Source organism: Amblyomma americanum, chromosome 1 (assembly GCF_052857255.1).
Source record: "Amblyomma americanum isolate KBUSLIRL-KWMA chromosome 1, ASM5285725v1, whole genome shotgun sequence".
Classification (NCBI taxonomy): domain Eukaryota; kingdom Metazoa; phylum Arthropoda; class Arachnida; order Ixodida; family Ixodidae; genus Amblyomma; species Amblyomma americanum.
In genome coordinates this window covers 185,286,641-185,309,105 of record NC_135497.1, presented here as the reverse complement: position 1 = coordinate 185,309,105, position 22,465 = coordinate 185,286,641, and the positions used below count along the sequence as shown (strand labels likewise).

The 22,465-nt window shown below is 42.8% G+C and overlaps 1 protein-coding gene across 1 annotated transcript in view; it reads left to right on the top strand.

Moving 5' to 3' along the window:
* LOC144114340 (protein FAN-like) overlaps window positions 1-22,465 on the top strand; it is a 43,988-nt gene that overhangs the window by 3,590 nt on the left and 17,933 nt on the right. The window contains exons 3-13 of the mRNA XM_077647994.1: window positions 74-182; window positions 2,182-2,251; window positions 2,335-2,466; window positions 3,693-3,735; window positions 4,608-4,792; window positions 6,131-6,230; window positions 9,491-9,549; window positions 13,388-13,455; window positions 16,684-16,748; window positions 21,521-21,582; window positions 22,291-22,352. Coding sequence (XP_077504120.1) covers window positions 74-182; window positions 2,182-2,251; window positions 2,335-2,466; window positions 3,693-3,735; window positions 4,608-4,792; window positions 6,131-6,230; window positions 9,491-9,549; window positions 13,388-13,455; window positions 16,684-16,748; window positions 21,521-21,582; window positions 22,291-22,352 — 955 coding nt within the window. The remainder of the gene's footprint in view (window positions 1-73; window positions 183-2,181; window positions 2,252-2,334; window positions 2,467-3,692; window positions 3,736-4,607; window positions 4,793-6,130; window positions 6,231-9,490; window positions 9,550-13,387; window positions 13,456-16,683; window positions 16,749-21,520; window positions 21,583-22,290; window positions 22,353-22,465) is intronic.

Here is a 22,465-nt window from a genome sequence, read left to right as displayed (position 1 = left end):
ATACTAACTTGAAATGATGGTGATAATGCTGACTTGAAATGATGGTGATAGTGCCGACTTTTCTGTTCTTTAGTATTTCTGATACATGGAGGAATGTGACTACGGATGCAGCAGACTTTAAGGAACTTATTCCCGAGTTTTACGACCCTGCTTGCAATGGTGACTTCTTGGTCAACTCACTGGTAAGCTCCATGGTGGTTCTTTCGCCATGCGTTCTACCCACTACACTTTGTTTTCATGGCCTTGAGGTTAATGTCTGCTATTATTATATAAAATAGTCAGTGTCCATTACATTTTCACAAGAATGCCTTCATGAAAATCTAGATAATGACCAATCATAGTCATAGGTGAATCTTTTAACCTCTGCAGCAGTTGCAGTTAGCAACACAGCCAGCATTAAGCAAATAGCTCTGGTATGCTACTCATTACCCGACATATTTAGTATTTTGGCAAGTAGAACTAAGAATTGAGTCCTGTGGCAGAATAAACCTACGCTTCAGCCAGATTGGGTGTTTGGACTTGTCGCCTGCATTTCACTAGACAGTTAAAAAATGGAGCTCTTCTTCTTAGAAAAGTCAATCAAAAGTTGGAGGTTTTGCTGTCCTGCTACCCTCCAGGAATTCATCGCACATGTGGGATGTGTGGACGTGACGTTTCGATGCCTGGTGTGGAATGGTTGTGCAGGCATACCCAAACTTTTTTAGTATGGGCAGTTTGTAGCTAGCAGCTCTAACACCTCATCACATGGGCACCCCAAAAGCCTTTAGAATTTAACCTTTCAAATCAAAGGCACAGAGTGTTCACGTACATGGCAGAAATGGCAAGCCTTTACATCGAAGGGCCGTGTAGGGGAAGGCAGCTGCTTAAAATCTTTACCCCCAAAGAAGCAGCCTTTAAGAAACTGTAGTGCATGGCGTCGTGAAGAACTGAAAACAAACAAAGAAATGTCGGCCTTTCCGTCTGGTGAGAGAAACATTGAAACACCTCCTCTCTGGACTCTTGCAAACCAGTTCTGCTCTCACTTTCACCATGCTACTGCCAGGTCCATACAACAGTCCTGCAAGTAGTGTGGTGATGCCCAGGGAGCTTTCATTGGAAGATTTATAAGCTGCTTAAGATGTTTAAAAGCAGTCTATAAATGAAAAGGTTGTCTTGTTCTTTTTATACAGGTTTATATTCTTGCTCAAATGGTAACACTGCATAAAAATGTAGCAGTGAATACACTTGATGACTAAAAGGAAAAAGAAATTATGTTTTCCAACCTTGGTGAATCTTTTGATGAGTGTCATGTGAAAGGGAGTATAGTTAGTATTTGTCGTAATGAGGTGCATCCTTTTGGTGTTTTTCTCTTGTTTCATGGATGTAAGTGCTTGTTTTTTCTGAATGTTTTTGTGTTCAGGTGTGAAAAGTAGCGCTGCAGTAGCTGTCGGTAGCATTCTTGACAATAAGAAGCACATGATTAGTGTCAACATCCATGTACAACTACGTAGCTATACACAGCTATACAACTATGCGCAAAAACATGCTGTAGCATATGTCATCGGAGCAAGCTCGAGCATTTGGCCAAGAAAGACTCTTATTGGTGACTCCTTTCAGTTGTTCTGTGCCCACCCCCGTTTCTTTCCAGCTTTGAGACCCCTTTATTCCTTTCGAACCCACAACAATGAAACAGTACTGTGACCTCCACCCAGAAGCCTCAAAGTAGTCACTTGTTAGCACACCTCTAATGTTTGCTGTCCTCTCAGGAAGGGTCAGTAATGACTCTTAGTTGGTTGAGAAAGAAGTGAGTCATCGCCTAACAATGGCATAAACTTAAAATGCTTATCATTATGAGCATGGATCAGCATACCTAATACTCAGCTGTGGTAAAAAGCACGAAGGTTGCCTAAGATTGCAGGGTTCTTAAATTTGTGGCAATAAAGCAGATTGGGTGTTTGAAAAGTAGCACATAGTTTTTATACCTTGTTACTTTCACTATGCTTCTATTTTTTTTATGTTTTAGTTCGATGATCTTGCTGTGTGCCACAGTTTTAGGTGTACTGTATCATATGCTTTTGTTGTTTTCTCTAAATATATAAGGCAACCTACCATCAGGTGTCAGCAGCATTGCAGATGTTTAGGAAACAGACAGTGGTACGCTGTTTTAGCATTCTTTTGTTGTTTTTTGTGTGTGTGGTTTAGAACTTAGACTTTGGAAAGCGCCAGAATGGTTGTGCTGTTGGCAACGTGGAACTGCCACAGTGGGCTCAAGGTGCGTTCATGCATGTTTCCTTCTTGTTCTTTCCTGTTTTGCTTGCTTACTTTGAGCTTGCCAGCCACTTTTCTTCATTACAGGCCCTGCTCATTTTATACGCACATGTAGGGAAGCTCTTGAGTCATCTTTTGTCTCCGAGAACCTTCATGACTGGATCGACTTAATTTTTGGCTACAAGCAGACCGGAGAAGAGGCGGTATTAGCTGACAATGGTGGGTCTTCTTGTACCCTTGGTGTGTGCAATTAGAGAGATCAGGTGCCGTAATCTCAAATGGTTTCTAAAAATGTTATCATGCTGAAAGCATGAAACTTTCTTCATATAATGTTAGTCTAGCATATCATAAAATATGTAAAAATATAGAGCTTTTATTTCTTTGTCACCATATAATTTCATGACACAAAATTACAGGGCATTTCACTCTCAAAACTGTGGTGCTAGACACAGAAAAAATGTCTAAAAGTCTCAGTGTCACTTGTGTGAGATGCTTTTAGACTAGTTGGACAAAGCAGTGTGAAAAGTGTCCAATGCAAAGTGCACATATGTGGAACAAACCTTTCGTGCAATGACCGCTGTAGTTGGTAATGTTATTTGAGCACAAGATATTATGTCCTAAGATTAATGATGCAGAAACGAATTTTTCTGCAGGCCTTTTTAGGGATGTCTGTTGTTTCTTTTTCTCTGGACAGTCACGGTAGTTTTTTGCTGTACTGGTGCAGTGGCACTCGTTAGTCAAAAGAGCTTGCTTTTCCTTAATTGGCCATAGTCACAGCCAGAGTTCTCCCAGCCATCCACATGAATGTGTTCAACACTATATTGGAAAGTATAATTGGCTGTGCAACTTTGGGGAAGGCGTGGGGATTTTTCTTGTCACTATTTTTAATTGTTATTGGTAGCATTTTTTGTTTGGTTCCCAAAGGTAGATAGCAAGTTTGATGTTGCTAGTTCTTTGTGAAACATGGACTAATATGGCAAAGAAGTCTCTGGCTGCTGCAGAAATGCAGAGGGATGGGATAGTACCATTGTTTCTTTTGTCTGTGACAAATATTTTGTTCACCTTCATCATGATCATTGTTTGAGCACTGAGGGTTTTTGTGCTTGCGTGGTATTTTTTTTTTTCTATGATCACTTTTGCATTCCTTGAACTGTAAGGGTCCCTCTTGTAATAAGCATTTATTTTTTGTTTGACTGTCGCTAGATAATGCCTATTATCTGAATTAGTGAATATGTAGGTGTTGCAATGCAACAAGTAATTTAAGGGGTAGCTTTTAAAGGCAGCAACAATAGGCACGTTGTTTTCGCTGGGTTTATTACATGTAGCAGCATGGTTGAAAGCTAGAAATAAGCAGCCGTCCATCTTATAAACCTTCCCCAATAAGAACTTCGCATGCTTTATTTTGGGCTAAATTTGCCTGAAACCAACATTTTTATTTTTTGCAGTGTTTTATCATTTGACCTATGAAGGAAGTGTTAATCTGGACAGGTGAGTTCTTATTTCTGTACTTTTATTTTTGAGTGTCTGTTAAAAGTTATGATTATAAAGACAAAGAAATGTGCCTCTATTTCAAGCCATTTGTTGCATTTTAGTCAAACTAAAAGAAGTTGTGAAAACCTTTGTGACCATTTCTGGTATTCTTTCCAATCACTGCTCATCTCCTGTTGTAGTATCAGCATGGCTTTTGTTTGGCCAGTTTCCTTGCACAAGAATAGAGGAAAGGTGACGTCGTTCTTTGGTTTTTCATCAGCTAGAATAAAAGAAAGGTGGAATTTATCTAATAAAAGCAGTGCATTCATATATACCTGGCCAAGCATTGGGGGTGTTGCACGTGTGGCATTGAGTATGCAGGTTGCGACCAGAACATATGCTGACACTAGTCTTTAGAGGATGTTAGAAATTCCAAATGGTGAAGGGAGACTGCGCAGAAAAATAAGCAGCTGTGGAGTAGGAAAACGTTTCAGGGCCTTTTTGATGTCCATTCCAGTTTCTTTCCTGTAATTTAAAAATCTTAGTCAGGAATGGTTGCATTTGTCATTATTTGTTTGGAACGGAGGTATGTTTAAACCACGTACATCATCTTCGATTTCGGAAGTTGTTAGGCTATGCATTGAAATGGCTATTTGTTGTAGACTTTTCCACAGCATTAACTTCAAGTAGCTACTGCTTGTAGTTAGCTTGCCCCATGGGAGCAAATGGTCACCATGGGAAAACAATGGAGGTTATTCACCTTATAGCATTCTTCAACACTTTCCTCAGTTGTTTTATTCAATATTTAGTATTTCCATAAATAGTTGGCTGGTGCTGTGCAATGGAAGCCAAATTATTTTGTGATGAACCAGCCCCTTGTTTCCTCTCAGCATCCAGGACATCTATGAAAGGCACTCTCTTGAGGTTCAAATCATGGAATTTGGCCAGACACCAAAGCAAATATTCGAGCACCCTCGCCCTCAACGCTGCTGCACTGTTCTTCCGAGATCACTGAGCATGGCGAGTGACTCTTGCCCTGACTCCCTGCTTGAAAATGTCAGCAGTATTCCTGAAGGTTGATAAATGTTTTCAGCTATGTACGATGATTCTAGAGAACTTGCAGTGCAACAACTTTAAGCCATCTGCAGTGCAGTTCTTGCAATCCAAGTGTTGTTTAGTGTGCTGATTTGCTGTTCTACAAAGCATTAATTTGTTTAGCATTAATTTGGAGTGAAGCACATTGCTTATGTTGCTTGTGTTTTCATTATAATAAAATTGTGCATGTAGCTTTGCCTTGCAACTATCTTTTAAGTTTTTCTGTAATTATGAGAAAATCATGAGAAAAATTATGAGAAACTTTTTCTGCTATGGTATTGTAATGCTTACCGAAATGTTGTGATTGCTTTACAACCTTAATATAAAGGAATGTGTTGTTTGAAAAAAAAATGTGGCCTACAGCGTGGACAAAGGGGCTGCAAAGCAGTTCTTTGGCATTGCTGTTGGTGATGCACGCTCACTCTGAGGATACTTTGAATGATGGCAAAGTTCATTCTTGCGTAAGCCTTGTAAAAAACAGTTTGCACTTTTTTTTTTAAATTAGTAGAATCTCAGTGATGTGAACCTTACAGGATCTCAAAAAGTTTGTATCACCCGAAAATTTTGTATCATCCAAATGAACAAAATTCACATGCAGAAGCATGAAAAATGCATTCACTCAGATCTGTTCACGCCCGGCGGGAATCATTCACGGCTGTACGGCTGCAGCTTGCTACTTGTGGTACGTACAGCGTGACTGGCGATCACGGCATCGGTGATGTGCAGGGTGCTCACTGCCGCTCACTGCCCACGGTGTGTACCGCACTATTAGCGATCAAGACATTAAATGCTCGAGGGTGCGGCCGCAGCTCGTGCGTTGGCATCATCCATAGGGGTGCGGGAGAGAGTTCGAAGCATCCAAAATTCTACACATTGTACACAGTGTACTCCGGCTGAGGAATTTTACGAATTCGTATCATCCGTGTTTGGATCAACTTGGTACTATAAATGCGTAATGAAATAACAGTGAAAAATGAAGTATGGCTTTGCAGAGGCTGACAATGCAGAGGCTGACGTGCACAATATGCTTGCTCCCTAGCACACAGGCTCTTCCGAGATTGCAGGCAAAGTTTGTCATCACTCGTAGTGTCCTCGCAACAATGATGCATCAGCAATGGCAGGGTCGTGGTATGGCCCCAGTTGCTCTGGCTATGCTTGCCGGGGGCTGTGTAATTTTGAAAATAATTGTAAATTAGAATTGTAAAGAAACTGAACTATGTATGTATGAGCAAGGTGGAAGCTGATTTTAATAGATGGCTGCCTGTTGTTGTCTGTATTACCTTATTTGTTCTCTCTCTTCATTTCTTTTTCTGTGCAGAGCTTGAGACAAGGGACCGAGCACCTTCAATTTCTTCTTTTGCTTGGAAGAGGAACATGGCAGATCTGACTAAGATGGCAGAGCACATGCTTCACAAAAAGTAAAAGCTTTTGAAAAAGTTAGAAAAGATAGAGTGTCACACTTAACCATTACAAAAATTATAAGAGCTTTGTATTTGTCCTTTCCATATCAGTTTTTCAGGCTATGTCTGTTCTATATTACAAAATGTTTACATTTTAATCTGAAGCCTTTTCCTACCATTATAATTTTAAATCTAAGGTCCGATCATATTGAATAAGTATTTTGTACAGCAGCATGCTAATAAAAGACCAAGTTACAGATTAAATTCATATATGGGATTTTACTGTTTTCCGCCAATATGTGCTGAATGTTCCAGTTCAGGAGGCAGATGTAATGGGTGCTTGATGTTAATTATCTGTGCTTAGGTGCTCTACATGATGCTGGATAGGATTGCTGTATATTTGCCATTTTGATGCCCTTGATTTGTTTTCCTTCTGATTGAACTAAAATTTGCTGTCATGCTGTAGAGTTAGTCTTTCTGCATGGCATTATGGTTGCATATTTATGAAATGAGGACTTTTTGAGAAATCTTACAGCAGCTGACACCTGAATGAGCTAGAAATAGGCTGCACCTGACATTTGATTATTAAAGCGCTGACCGCATGAGGTAATTCACCGCATGATGGCTTCGCACCATGAGTTGAGGGCCACTTATCGCGTTGATTAGGTTCTGGGTTTGCAGAAAATTTTGTTCATTGCACGGAAGTGGCTTGCGAGACAAGCCAACAGGCATTGCAGATATGTGACTTATGATCTAGTTTGCGAGCGAAGTTCGTTTGTCTAGCACATGATTTCAGCAAAGAGGCTGCCAACGCTTGCTTTGTCCTCATCTTCACCCATGCATGAAAACAGTTCAATGAAAGCCTGTTAAGAATTGTGGAACAGAAAAGGATGTTTTGAGGTACATCTCTAACTCATTACAAGTCTCAGCATCTCAAAAACGTAGTCAGGCCGCACTGTGCACTTTCCTCGGAGCTGTATATTTTATTAAAAATATCATGTATTACCTAAGAAGTATTTTTATAGTTGCTTTTATCATGCTTCATGCTGTTTAAAATACTTAACTAAACGGTACTAGCACAGTTGCACTTGTATGCTAATGCAAGGTGACTGAACGCTAAAGTGGCTACAAACGAGCAACATTGCTGAAACAAAGCTGCTTTGCCACCAAGTCTGGCCGCTTCATGCGGGTGTACCAGCAGCAGCAATAGGCGATGGCCGTTACCACTGTACGTCATGTTGCCAAGAACATCGCTTCATGCGTTTACCGCGCTCGGCTGCCGGCCCGAAAGACGCGGATTCGATCCCAGCCGCGGCGGTCGAATTTTCATGGAGGAGAAATTCTAGAGGCCCGTGTGCTGTGCGATGTCAGTGCACGTAAAAGAACCCCAGGTGGTCGAAATTTCCGGAGCCCTTCACTACGGCGTCCCTCATAGCCTGAGTCGTTTTGGGACGTTAAATCCCCCATAAAACTCATGCGTTTACCGCTTAAATGTGTTCAGCACAGTTGCGAAGAAAGAAAAGGTGGTAAGGGATTATAAGGAAGTGATGATGATGGCGGTTTTAATGGCTGTGTTTTGTAATTGGGAGCTACAGATGATGTTTAAAAATAAAATATGCAAGAGAAGGCAAGCAGCATAAGCAAATTGTTTTTGACCTGTATGGGAGATGGAAAGCGCTGGCAGATATTACCTGTATTTTCTGGTAAATCACACCTCCTATAAACTGTCCTTGTTCTGGAAATTTTACTGATAATTTGCACCTTTGTGTGTGAAGTTCCATGTCCTCATACTGTGCATGGTGGAACTGCATCCAGATACGTACATTGTTGTGGCCAGATATGTCTGAGCAACAGCCTGCCTTTTCTGTTGGTCTTGTTTACGTAGGCCGCCAGCATATTCTCGCACAGAGCAACAATTACATGTTAATCTTATTCGTGCTTTAATGAGGTTCATTTTTCACAACCATTATCCTTGTGAGGAGTCAAAGACGTGTAGTGCCTGTAGTGCTTTAATTGGTTGTAGGGTTAAAGAGACTAGGAAATGGGTTTCAAGATTGCTGGTAAATGTGTTCAATGCTTTTGAATGTTCGCAGTATGAGCCCTTGGAACAGAGCTGGCGAAACCGTATTTTCTAAATGCGCGGGCCAATTGATCAGCGCTTAAGGAGAGATGTATACAGTTTTCACCATTTTTCCTGTCCGGATTTCATGTTTACTGTTACTTTCATGAAAGTAGAGAGGCTAAACTTTAAAAATAAGCAAAAGCAAAAAAATGGTAATTTTCGAAAAAAAAAATAGTTTTTCAACCGGCATTTCCCCTTAATTTTTAAAACAGTGTTTTCTGAATGCACAGGCCCATTAGTCAGCGCGTAGTAATTGTTTCTGGAACAATTTTTCTAAACAGTACTCACGACAATGAAAATGCCACTGTGAGGAACAGGTTGCCACACACTGCCACAAAATGTTGGAACAGTCATTCATAAAGCCTGGAGGAAAGCATGGCATTAACTAAGCAGGTCTTCTCAGCAATTTTCTCTGATGCTAAAGAAGGAAAGGACACATACGTCACCGCAGTTCATAAGCTGCACTGATGAAAATTTGATACAGAAAGCAGCAGCTGATAATGCTGTACTCTTCATCTCTTTCAGGAGAAAACTAAGTCCTGCAAAAATGAAGTGATGTAAGGGAGCCTTCGTAAGGGGACAGGATTTCATGTATAATTCTGGGAACTTTGTTGCGTACTACATACTAATACACCTGTACACTTATCTGAAAGTCATACATCACTGTCTTTTAGTACTAGCTTAGTAATCTGTACTCTCATATTCTAGAATTTTCTGCTGATAAGCTCAAGCCTAAATTTCGGCTTGGAGCAAGGAAAATAACCTTTGTATTTTATGCTCTTTAAGTTCATAGTTTGTACCCCTTTGTTTGAATTGCTTGAAAAAAAGCTTTCTTAGTGAAGGCTTTCTTGTGGAAACAGTACAATTTAACATTTGCTTTTAACATTTGCATTGTTTGCTTAATTGCAAGATAGAGATGCTGTTAGTACCTATGCTAGGCAACCTCTAATGCCGCTATGTTAGGTTTATCCTCCCAAAACTGACTAGTTCTTTTCAGGGCTTGGTTTTGCTGGAGTGCGCTACTTATATGTACAACATTCATTTATGCCTCCTGCTTTAAAAAAAAAAAAAGCAAGAGACAGAGGGGACGCGCATGTTCATACCAAATTTTCACGTTTCTGACAAACTTTAATATTGTCAAAATCTTTAATTTCAGAATGGTGACTCACGTTTGCTTCTCAAGTAGCAAAAGTAGCGTCTTCTCAGTTTCGCAAGGTAAAAAGTTGATGTTAGACTATGCTTTGAAGTTAGAAATTTTTCATTATAGCTATGCATGTTTTCTTTTTGTCTTGCATTTTTCTTTATTCAGGCTACTATTTGGTCACTGTTGTTCCAGCTGTTTGTGTTTGGGTATAAAGTATTCTTGCACGTAAGGGTGTCAGCTGTGCAGTGGCTGCTCGTCCGTCATTATGATTACATTTACTTGCTCAATGCATAAAAATTAGAAATCTAGCCTTCTTCATGCAGACTGTTATTGTCGCATCCACAAACACCCCAAAAGTGCATGCTTGTTTGCTGGTATGGCTGACCTTGGGTACAACCTTTAATGGCTGTGCTTAGCGAAGTTTTGATGCTGTTGACCTCTTTCTGTTATGTTGGCAGGCTTTAAATATTTTATCAAAAGTAATAATTGCTTGGTTCTGTAATAGTAACCATGCAGCTGCAAAGTAGACATCCTACTCAGTATGCTGTATGAGGTACTATTACAGTTAATTGGGTTCGAGCATCCTTGTTTGCTGGATAAGTGCTTATAAAATTTATCTTGCTTATGAAGAAATATTTTCTTGGTGGTTAGTCATGGGCAAAATGCAGGTGGGGCTACAGGTTGGCATTCTTACTCATGTTTGCATTCATTTATTAGGTACTAGTGAGAACGAGTGTTTCTGTGAGCATGAATGACTGTGACTGACTATAGCCCTAGTCAGTGCTTGTGGCTTTGTGGCTGTAAGTGGGCATAAGTGTCAGCATGAATGATTTTCTGTGTTTAACTGTCAGTATGAGTGCAGTTGAATGTGAAAGAGTGCCCATATATGTGTGAGTGAAAGAAAATGTGTGTGTAGGTGTGCTTAGCTGAGAGAAACCTATGTGATTAGGACTCCAGTGAGTGCCTCCAAATCTTGCTGAAGTACCTCCATATGGTATCATACGATGTTACTTGTAAGTATGTGATTCTGAAGATTATGATGTAGGTATCTACCGTATACCTTTATTTAGCCTTGCTGAAGCACTGCTCTTGCCGAAACCTCTAGTCTGTTTAGAGTCCACTGGAGTTACTTGGATTTCTTGAAAGCCTCTAATGAAAAATAAACTTCGTTACACTGCATATGTAAGATGCTTCATTTCACTGTGAAAAAAATATAGTGTAGAAATATGATTAGAAAGCACAGTTGAGCTTCTCAGTCTACAGAAACCATATTAAGTAGAAAAAAAAAATTGATGTTTATGCTTTAGGTCAGTAATTTTGAGATGGTTCTCAGTGGTTCTCAGGTGCCCTTTCAGCCTTTCAGGTGTTTGAACGCATTCCTATGGACCCCAAAGCTCTTGAGCCTCACAGAAGCCCTCACACATTTTTTGGCTGAGTAAAAACTCCTAGTGCAGCAACGTGTGATCAGGTATACAAACTACTTGACGTGTGCGAAGTATATAAACTAATTGGCACTTCCTTAGGCACTTGTTTCAGTGTTATTGTTTTGAGGTCCGTTGTTGTGATGTAGTGGTAGAACATATGGATGGTCTAGTGCAAGGGTTCAGAAACATTTTGACCTCTAGGGGCATCAGTTTTTCAAAAAGTTGTGAAGAACCCCCTGCTATCTCTTTGCCCTTGCTCCTCCTTGCCAGACATGCATGCAAAAAGAAAAGCATTTATATGGTTGACCCTTCAAGAGATATCGAAAGTCATTCTCTCGGTAATTGTCCATAGGTGTGGCACTTTATGGAGTGGTAGATTTAGAGAGTAGAGTAGGCGAAGAAAGGTTGGGGGAGGAGCATGCACGGACCTCAGGATTTCGGAAACCCAGAAAGGGTCCAAGGAATCTAATGGTCTCTCAGAAAACACTGTGAGAGCCCCTGAACTAGCAGATTGAACTGCTGTGTACATTATTGTAAATCGAATGAATGGGCACTAGTATTCTTGTACATCAGTTACTCTCTTGGGATCTTCAGTTGCTTTCACTTGCAGTTGAGGGGTACTTAACACATTTGACTCAGCAACGCTGCTTTAAATGATATGGTTTAGTAAAACAAGGGTGATATCTTGTGTTGTTATGCCATGCAGTCTAAGTGACCTTTTTTGAATAAAATAGATTTTAAAGAAACAGCTTCACTGTAATGAGCATCCTCTCTGCATGTCATTGTATCAAGCATCCTGTCTTGGAAACTTAGCATGCAAGGGTAGCATGAGGCCGTGTGTGCTGTGGTAAATTTTTAACTGCCTTCCAAATTGTGTGCGCTTCACCATGGTACTTAATATACTAAATGCCATGTTCTCACATTACTGTCAGTTGTTGGTAGCACAGTAACAACTTCATTCGTAGGTTTCCATTTCTTTTATATTTTTTTGCTGCATTGCATTTGTGCAGTCCCAGTGCTAAGTTCACAGCGTCCTCATGTATTTTGTAGCTTAATTTGTTATCATGTCACAATATCTCGGCGTCTTGCAATGCATTAAGGGGCAAGGCAATTGTGTAAATATAGCACTAAACAAAATATGAAGTTTATTAAGCAAGCATGCTGTATCTGATGCGCAAATGGGCCTCATTTGCATGGGTGAGCTTTTGAGAGGCATGGCCTCAAGGCATAGGCAAGCCATTAGCTCATTCTGGAAATCTTAAAATGCAAGCACCAAAGAGACAGGTAGAGCAGCCAGATGTGAAGTTTTTCACAGCATAATGCAGTCAAGTGGTGCCATGCTTTGTGTTGAAGAGATTCGTTACTTCATTTTGCTGTCTTGTGATCAAGTTTACACTAGGAAGGCTAGGTAGTGTCGGTGATCTTCTGTGCAAGTGTGGTAATAATCGATCAATCAATCATTCAAGCAAATGACTTTATTTTGCAACTTGAGAACCTTCGTACCAATCATATCTTAATGAATCGAATGAAAAGCGAGAGCATATACAACACAGGAACACATTACCAAATAAGAGCACTATGATATGAACATAGAGAAATTAAGAATGCCAAGAATACTGTGACTGGCCATGTTTCAATTTGGCAGGCAGCAGTTAGTGGTAGTTTGACAAAATAGACAGTCTTCAGATTAAAACTGCACTGGTTTCATACATTTGATGGTTTCGTGGCTGTTAATATTTTTTAGAGCACAGCTCTTAGGCGCCCATTTCTGCGTAGTCAGTGTTGGCGTTGTTGCCATAACCGGTTCACCAAGCAGCAGAGCGAAATGCCACCTGAAGATCCCAGAGGGCTGCTAGCGGTGTAACACGCCACCTGCCAGGGTCGGCGTAACACTCCACCTGACAGGTGGCATGTTGCAGCATGTAACAGGTGGCATGTTATGGTGTGTGACAGGTGGCATGTTGCCAGGTAGTAGCAGAGCGAAATGCCACCTGCCACAGAAGGTGGCTGCCACAGGAAGATCCTAGAGGATGGCTAGCAGCGTAACACCTGCCAGCGGTGGCAGGTGGCGTGTGAAGAGCTGCACTAAAACTTCGTATATAACTGACTATCGTATTCGTCTTTCAATTTTTTTATTTTTTTCGTGGCCTTGTTGAAAAGTTACCAACGGGGTTTAACTGTATATATGTGAATACATAAAAGATCCTTAGTCTGTTGGCAGTTGCTGTATGTGTAACTTATTTTATGTTTCTTCTAATGTATATTATCACTGGCATATGTAGGGTTACTTTCATTGTCCTAATTGCTTTTTCTTTTTTGCTATTTTTAGTTATTTAATTGGTTTTGGTTTACTGAAACAATGTGGGAAGGGCCCTTCAGGTCACCTGTATGCTCTGACAATTTCTTTGTGAGAGCTTGCATGCTGTATATGTTTTAAGTTCTGACTTCTTAACAAGCCATGACTGACTTTTTCTTCCCTTTTCAGACAGCCTTCTCAAACTGTACTCCCTTGAGCAGAAGCAGCAGGTACGGAGTGTCAACATATCCCACATGGTAAGGCATTGGTGTTAATTGTATGCATAGCATATCTTTTGGTAGCTGGCCTTGTGTAGGCTTGCATAGCTGCTGCGACCTGTTTTAACAGTAGGAACTTTATTGAGCCTAAATAAAGTAAGCAGAGGACGCCGAAAGCACTGCTGAAGAAAGCATACAGCAGGGGTTTCAAGCATACGACGTACAGGAGCTTGCGTCTCGTGCGGCCGCCTTGCACTAAGGATTTCAGCCTTTGTACCAGATGCGCTATGCCAGTGGAATCTGTTTTTTTTTTTTTTTTCATACTGTACCTCTTCATCACCATTCACACTTTGGCACAGGCCGGTTGCTCACCATGTACAGGTCAGCAAGTATGACATGCTTTCTTTGTAAATAGAGAGTTAGTCATCTCCACTATCCATAGCTTTGAGTCACCGTTTGATGTTTGCTACGTCCAAGACAGAAGAGAAATCGCAATGGTCTTAGGTGGCATAAGCACCGCGCTGCCCCCTCTGTTTTCCTTTCCTCCTTTTCCGAATACTGGCCCACACATGACAAAAGTGGGCCAATATTGCCTGTGTGACAAGACGAGTTTAAGACCTCTGGTGTACAAGATGCATCGTGAAAAGAATTGACCTTAGGTCCAATAAGTACATTTTCATGCGTTGCTTCTTTGTTTCCAGATTTTAGAGTGAACTTCATATTCAGAGCTTGTTGTCCAAGTTAAATGCATGCAGTGGCTGGGAAAGGGAGGAGTGGAGAAGGGGAAAGGATAAAGAGTGCAGCACAGCAGCCAGGGAGAGGGAGAGAGAGGAAGCGAAGGGCACAGTGGCGGCATAAATGCACCAAAACAGCTCCTGCTCGGTAGTCTTCCTTTACTTAGACGATAACATAATCATGTAGCATCCTGTAGAAAACTAATGGTAACGTGTATATGCCATACGAATCTCACTTATTCCCTGTAAACTTTTTTTTTTTATGCATAAAGTCAATTAGGGGAGGATGATAGAGGGCACTTGGAATGCGCTGGGCAATTTACATGAGCCCGACAAAAGTCTGGTCAAGTAGGCTGTTGGGCTGAAAATCGGTTGTCGGACTCATGTAAACGCTAGGGGATCAAGCTAAGCGACCGTCTAGTCGAGCTGGGCCAGCCCGACCACAGGGGGTGGGTTGACTCGGCCCGACCTGGTTGGAAGGAGCATGTGTACACTGCCACGTCCGCTTGGCGCCTCCTCTCCTGCCTCCTCTCTTGCTTCCTCTCTGGTCTGGCTGGCGTTGCACTGGCAAAAATTGTTTCCGGTCACGCCTGGGTGTTTCTCCTCCTCTTCTAACCTCCACGCGTGGTTTGCATGCGCGATGCTAGGGGTAGCGGTGATCTCTGCCCGACAGAAAGCAGGTTCATACAGACGCGTTCGGGTCGGGCTGGGCCAGCCCAACATCTGGTGCGCCCAGACTCGGCCCGCAACGTCGAGCTCATGTAAACAAGGCTACAGTCATAGCTGCAGGAAGCCATTTCGAAATTTTTGTCATCTGCACTTCTTTTTCCACATGCCTTGCGTACTTTGCCTTTTGCACTGTTTTCAAAATGTTGCATGCCTTGTCACTAGTTCGGTTGTTTTTTCCTTTTTCAGCTAAATGTTTCTTTTACCTCCAAAAATATATAAAAATTTTAATAGGCAAGACTCGATGAATAATTTAATGACCAAATTAAAATGGTTTTACTTTTACCACTACTGTTGACATTCTTTCTGTCCTCCTGTGGCCAATTTTTAACAGGTTGCGCCTGGCTAGTTGAAAAACATTTTTCTCTGCTCCGTAAAGTGTATACATGTCATTGGGTAAACAGATGAATTTACAATTAAAGGGGCCCCGAAACACATAATCAGTGCATTGTTTTGCCTGTTGGTTGCATAGAATGAATTATAGTGATGCTATTAGCATCGGTCGTACCGCGTATAGCCTGGTTTTAATTACTTTAATTAGCTCGCAAAAACAAATTCATGGTGCTGACGGTATCACCATACAGTGGCGGTTTTTAGCAGTGGATATGGCATAACTTGGTGGGAGCTTTATGATTGGACAAACAGTTAATATATATTTCAAATTGGGTTAATAACTAGAGATACATTTTGTAAAGTTTTTTGTTTTATATTACATCAACAAAACCAACGTGTTTGCCTTAGATAAAAGCGCTGTAAAGCAAGTAAAACAAAAATACACCACCAGAGGCTCTGGCTACTTTTTGCATCGAAGGACTTTGCGCTTCTCTGTAAACATCCTACGACCTAGCACACAACACTTATGGCTACTCTCTATGTATCATGTAATGTCCCGCCAGGGACCCTTGAGGTTCAAATAAATAAATATCTGAGAACAGCTTTGCAGAATCGATCTGATCGAGCCATTGCACAACGTTCGTTTCGGTCCTGAGGAAGGATGCAAAGAAAAAAGCCGTTCATTCCACATTTAGCAGTGCACATTGTCAGCTTGTGAAGGATCACCAGGCAGCGGCGCCAGATGTCGCTGTTGACGGGAACGTGGCGCCAGATGGCGCCACGTTCCCTTCAACAGCGCGTGCTCCTTGCTCGCCGTGACCAATGAGCACGCTAGGAGCGACGGGCAATGGTAGGCGGATTTAGTAGCGGTACGCGCTATGCTAAACGGGTCTGATATCTTGCGCAGGCCGTCACACCGACACAGTACCTCGCGCTCGAGTTCAGATCCAGTTCGGATCGCGTTCGGGTCCATAAGTCAGGGAATGTTACTTATCAGTGTTCCCTTCTGCGTCATCGGAGGGACGATGAAGCATCGCTGGGTCATCTGGGCGTTCACATGGTTGTTGTAACCATGCACACGACGTTGCCAGCCTTGGCATGAACGAATTACAGAGAAGAGGCAACCATAGAGTGCAAACTTCCGCCACATGCTCAGATAGGCTGTTTTGATTGGTCGCACGAAGAGTCGTCAGTGGGAGAGTGAAATGGGAATGGGAAGCTGCACGAAAATCGAGTTGAGGGCAGCATTTTGTTTGCTTGTATCTTGAAATTTTTTCATTGAATATCTCCCATCCCTATGCATCGCTTCTTGTAATTCTTTTTGATTCAGCATCTGTGTGACATAAGGAATCCATCTGAAGTGTAACCGGCATCCGTTCAAGTAGTGTTTCGCAGCCCCTTTAAATTTACTTCCCAGCTCTACACACTATGATATTTCATATGCTGAGTATTAGTGGTGTGTTCTTGTCTGCAGGCGCTGTCATCATGCATCGTAATGAATGACAAAACAGTCGTCGTTGGATCATGGGATAATTATGTGTGAGTAGTCTTTTCTCTGCTACAAGAGCGTCTTGATGCGAAAATATTTCATACCGTTTAGTGTTGTTTTGAACTGGAATCTTCTATAATAACTGTTTAACCCCTTCAGTTTCAGATTATACCTAATGGGAAAACAAAAAATTGAGGTTTTTGCTAGGAACATGCCAAATTGTGCAAAAGAAATTCCTGTTTTCTTATATGATTAATTGTGTAGTTTTTTTCAGGTCCTCATATGCCCACATCATGACTCAGTGCTTGTTACAGGCACAAGCATACACAGGCCTCTCCATTAGGGGCCAAATTTCATGATGGCGCTTATCCCTGTCTGCAGTGTGGAACAGAATTTTCACCCCCCTCCCCAAACTCATTACAGGGACCACTGCCTCCCTTGCCTCCCCCTTGCACATGTCTGTTCTTGCAGGTTATACTAAGTTAGAGACCAATGAGTATGGGATCAATAAAGGTTTAAATCAGCCAGTCAATAAATCAATCACTGCTTGGATTCATTCATCTTATTGGACATTGTTATGTAAACAATTCTCATTCTAGGCCTTTTAAAGTGGGGAAGGGGGTCTTAGAACAAGTATATTAGTAATTGATTCATTATTCTGAAATCTTTAGAGAACATGTACTTTTGTGTGCTGAATCCAAATATACCTTTTAACTTCGTACTATAAGAAGTCCTTCTACCCTTATGAAATATGTCAAGTATTTTAGTCAAGCGCTTTAAGAAATTTTTGCTGCAGGGAACTTCATAAAATGCATGCCATTGGTTTCTCCTGACATCAAGGAGTGTAGTAAGGGTAAAATTATGATCTTGCCTTGGTGAAATTTGTGCTGCAATCCGACGCGACCACTTCCTGCACATCAGTCCTGCTGAACACTGCCAAGAGAGCGTCGCAGGTCGCCTTGGCACTGAGGGAGCGTGGGCAAACTACTTCAGGCCAGTGAGTGCATAGATCAGTGATGCACAACACGTACCTGTGACCCCTTCCTGATGGAGGTTCCAATGGTCCGATCACATCAACATTCACTTGTTCCAAGGGATAGCGGGGCCTTACCACAGGCTGAATGGGCACGTTGTCCGCCCTGCGTAGGTCTGACCGTGTCTGACAGCCGTGACAGCTATCGCAGTGCGACCTGACATCTTCCTGTATCCTTGGCCAAAAAAAACTATATTTAATCCTAGCCTTGGTTTTCGGAACCCCAAATGGCCTCCCCAGCTTGATTCATGGCCTGTCTGAGGGACCTCTGCCTGCCGGGATTTAGGCAGTAAAAGTTGTATTACTGGCTGCCCAACTAACCTTTCCATGAGGTAGAGAAGTCCATCGACTACAGGCATACCTCCCTTGCCTACCTGCGCATCTTTCCATGCCTTTTGCAAGGTCGCATCTTGCCGTTGCTGCTCCCTGAATACCTCCACCATGCTTTTCCCATTACCTGGTGTTATTGGGTGTTCGGCGACTTCATTCTCTTCAGAGACAACTCCCTCATCGTGTACTGAAGTCTGGGCGATTAATGTCCTTCCTGTCTCTCCCGCGGCGTGCTTTGTATTACCTGACTGCATGTAGTTTGCAGCTTCTCTTTCGCCTGAAGCTATAATCCCTTGGGATTTGCCTTCCTCCTTGAGGGACTCCCATGCCTCCTGCGACAGCAGGCAATCCATCTGCGTGACCAACTTTTCAGTGAGGGTGCTGAGCACCGGTATGGCTTTTGTTATGTTAGCGAAAACCCCTGTGTCACTATGCATAGTCAGCGGCCATAATGCAAGTTTGTCTTGCACATTTTCTCCAAAGGCGGAAATCAAACTTATGGTCCCATGAGGCTTCGTCAGCCCAGGTGGCACGACACTTTCCCTCATGACCGTAACCTCAGCGCCCGTGTCAAAGATAGTGTTGGTTTGCCTATCCTTACAATGGAGTGCTAAGGCTGTCAGCTCACCACGCCTGCCTCCTACATGCCCTATAGCGACCCGTGCGGACAGTTTATTCACGTTCACACTGAGTGCCTTTGGGGTGGCCTGGCTTGAGTTATGTGGACAGTTCGCTTTCAGATTTCCAGTTGCGTCGCACCTGAAGCAGCCACTAGAGCGCAACTTAGCGTTTAATGCCAATGGCGTACCCCTTTCCTTCAATTGTGTGATACTTCAAATGCTGAGACCCTCGGGTCTTTTCTGGTCGTATTTTTTGTCGATGCTGTTCTTACCCTCTGCCTGCTCAAACGTTTGGAGGAGTGTGGTCATCTCGGGCGCCTTCACCCACTCCTTCCCTTCTTGAAGCATTATGCACTTTAGTGCTTCCTCCGCCAGCTGGCTCTTTACCTGGTCCACCACTAGTAACGCGGTTAGTCTCTCTAGAGTTTTGATTCCTCTCGACTCAAGATACAAATGCAGGAAACTCTGGATGCACGCAACAAACGTCTGCCACCCTTCGTTTGTTCGTTTGTGCGAGTCTTGGAACCGGCTGAGGTATTCTTCTGTGGAAAGCTTCAGCTCTTCCATGACCATTATTTTAAGTGCTTCATAATCTTTACGCTGAAATGGTGTCAAGAGAGTTGAAAGAAACTGAACCCTTTCCGCTATTAGAGGGAAAATGATCTGCCCCCATTGGCCTTGTGGGACGTCGTACGCTTGGAGCGTGTTCTCGACGGACTCAAAGCACACCGGAATCTCGGCGTCCGCCAGAAATTTTGGGGGAGCTCCTGCGAGTAGCTTTGAGAAGCGCCTTAACTCACCGTGCATGTCCCATACATCTGGTGAGCCGAAGCTCTCTCCTCCGCCTCTCCGCTGCATAGCCTGCAGTTTTGCAAGCTCAGTTTGCCGTACTACCAGCAGAAGCTGTTTATCTAAAATCTGGTCCGTCGGCGCAACCGGCGCTGTCGCCGTGCTCCTCTTCTCCCATTTCCTGAGGCTTTTGTCTATCTGGATTTAAATGACCAAAGCATGTTTCTGAGCATGCTGAAAGCCTTATTCGGACAGTAGCCTTTGCGCCGGAGCAAGGACAGAGAGGACTCACCCCTGTGAAGCGGTGCGCTGCTGTCAGTCATAGGTCGCCGCTGTCTATCTGCCGCCGCCCGCTTGCAGTGGGTTGCAATGCGCCGTCCGACGTCCTCCGTCTCATGTCCCCTTTCTCGTGGAGGTGCTGCCTTGCTTCCGCCTGCTTGTAAAAGGCAGCTTGTCCACGCCGCGCAGCAGACTTCTTTGCTGGTTCACCCCTGGGGCCTTCTCTGCAATCTCTCTGCTGCTCTGGTCTCCCAAAAAGCTGCCACTCCTCGCCGCCTGCGCCTGGTCCTCCCAGGCCACCAATGCTTGCCTTGTTGCGAGAATGTTGCCCCTACTTTGCCTTCTGTTCTTCCCGTTCTGTCGGCCCACAGCCATGGGATCGCTGTCGACTCTGCCAGTAAAGTTTCCTGCTGGGTCCTTTCCCTTGCACCAGGGGTGCGCCATCCGAGACGGTTTCTTGAAGGGAAGGCTAGTCGCACCTGAGGTGCTCCGTCTGTGACGGGGAAATGACGACTTGCGACGGCAGGAGTTAACAAGCAAACGAACTAAAGTTTATGTACAACAATTTACAAAATGCACAGCATATGTAAACAGAGTGGCAAACAAAATGGAACTGGCTAACAGGAAAATATTCCCCCCTCAGCATAGCCGAAAATGCAGAGCATCTAAACTTAGCCCAGAATGACAGATTGGGCTCCTGCGCTCGGTTTTAAGCCCTCGGGAGTCCTCCTCGCACTTAGGAAACTAGGAAACATCCAATAGTAGCAAGCCTCAACAGTATTGGTGGCTTGCTGCGGGCTGCCCCCTTCAAATTTGATCATGTTAACAACTCTTCCCCAAAACACAAAATCTAAAAAAAATAATCAAATTATTTACAAAATGCGATGCACAGAGCGAACTCCCCAGAAGCAATTGGCTCTTCGAATCGCGCGTCCCGCCCTACAACCTTGATAGTGCATGCCAAACCCTCTCTCAAGGTAAAACAAACACAAACAAACTAACTAGATGGACCCTGCTGCTGCCAGCGGTTTCATTGAAGGGAATGTGGCCGGTGGAGGGCAGCTGCTCAGTTTACAGGCGCAAAGGCAATGGCCCTGGCCTTTGACAAGCCGTTGACAACCGTCCACACGGTGATGCCTGTCACCGGCCCCCCTTCCTATCTAGGCAAATATGTTGAAAGAATGCTGTATTTCTTCCCACCGTCCCACGCACCTAATGCTGACTCATCGACCCCTACAAGTGGCTTCTTGAGTTTCTTTTGTTTTTAGTAATGTTTAATTTGAAAGTCTGTGCTTTATGTTTGTGTTTTTAATCATTGCTAAAAGCCATTGAGAGGCTACAGTTCAATGTTAGTTGCAGTGCAACTAACACTGAACAATTTTTTCAGGGAGGCCTGTATAGACAGTTTGTTTACTGAAAAAAGCGCATTTGACCCTGTGCCAGGTAAAGCAATAATGTGTTAATACTGAGTAAAAATTACTAATCTAAGTTTTATTTTTAAAGTATCCATCTTAGCGCACAAGAAATTGTTCATGCTTGATGCGCATTTCGTTGTAAAAATTTGATCCTTCTAGCTTTAAGGTAGTTTTTTACATGGCCAGGCCTTATTATTAAAGCCTGAAATCTTATGACTGTTTTTAATGGCAAAAGTTCGAGGTGCATGTTGCTAAATGTATGCTGTTCATTTCATTAGGTGACAGCAAGCTGTTGAAAATTGCAAGACATTGGTGCTCGCATTTCGCATTGTAAGCTGAACTATGTTTGATCGCAGATATGTTTACAACATGGAATATGGGCGTATCACTGAATCAACTTTGGGTCATGAAGACGCAGGTAGGTTTCCTGTTCCTGTAGATATCTTTTTTTCTGTAAGGCAGAGTCCACTAGTAGCTTTTGTGTTTTTTATATAAGAGAATGGTAAAAACATGAGTTATACACAGGTGCAGTCTAAAATAAGGAAAGCACGCGAGTAGTGACCGAATGGCATCACTGCTTGCTCTAGCAGCACTGTGTGGCACTGATTAGCATGTTTCTGCACCAGCAGTGCTCCTCATAATCTTCTTGATGGCCTAACCATGACTGCACTGCTCCAAAAAGTGCTGCATCAAAGGTTATGTTGACACTGGTGGTAACATTATAGCCGCAGTTACTCCAACTGCATCAATTGCCTGTACCTCTAGCAAGTGATGCAGATGGCTACAGCAAATCAAGATTCAGCAACAACAAAAAAAGTACTTCTATTGGTGGCTCGCCTTCCATATATACTTTCATTTCGATTCGACTAGGTGATGAGTGTTTACAATGAAAAGTATTTTTACTTTCCTGTGCATGCATAGAGCAGAAAAAAAGGGAGGCAGATTTCAAGTGGCAGCTTTGTAACTAGACTAAAATGCTGTAAAGTGACCTATAGACAAGAACACGGTACGAAAATTGGGTGTCCCTGCTCCTTTTTTTACCAACAAAGAAGTAAGTTTGTTGAACAGGTACACTGTTTCCCTAATTGTTCTGACATTTGTGGTCTCCTGCCAATATGCATTGCAGTATCTGATCTTTCCTGGAAGAATGGAGTGCTGGCAACTGCATCCTGGGACTCCACAGCAAAGGTATAATCTGGTGACAGTTACTGTTATTTAGGTCTGATTACATTGAGAATTTTATGCCGTCAGTACATTGTGTTACCATTATTTTTTTGCTCAGTTATTTTTAGAGTGCATTT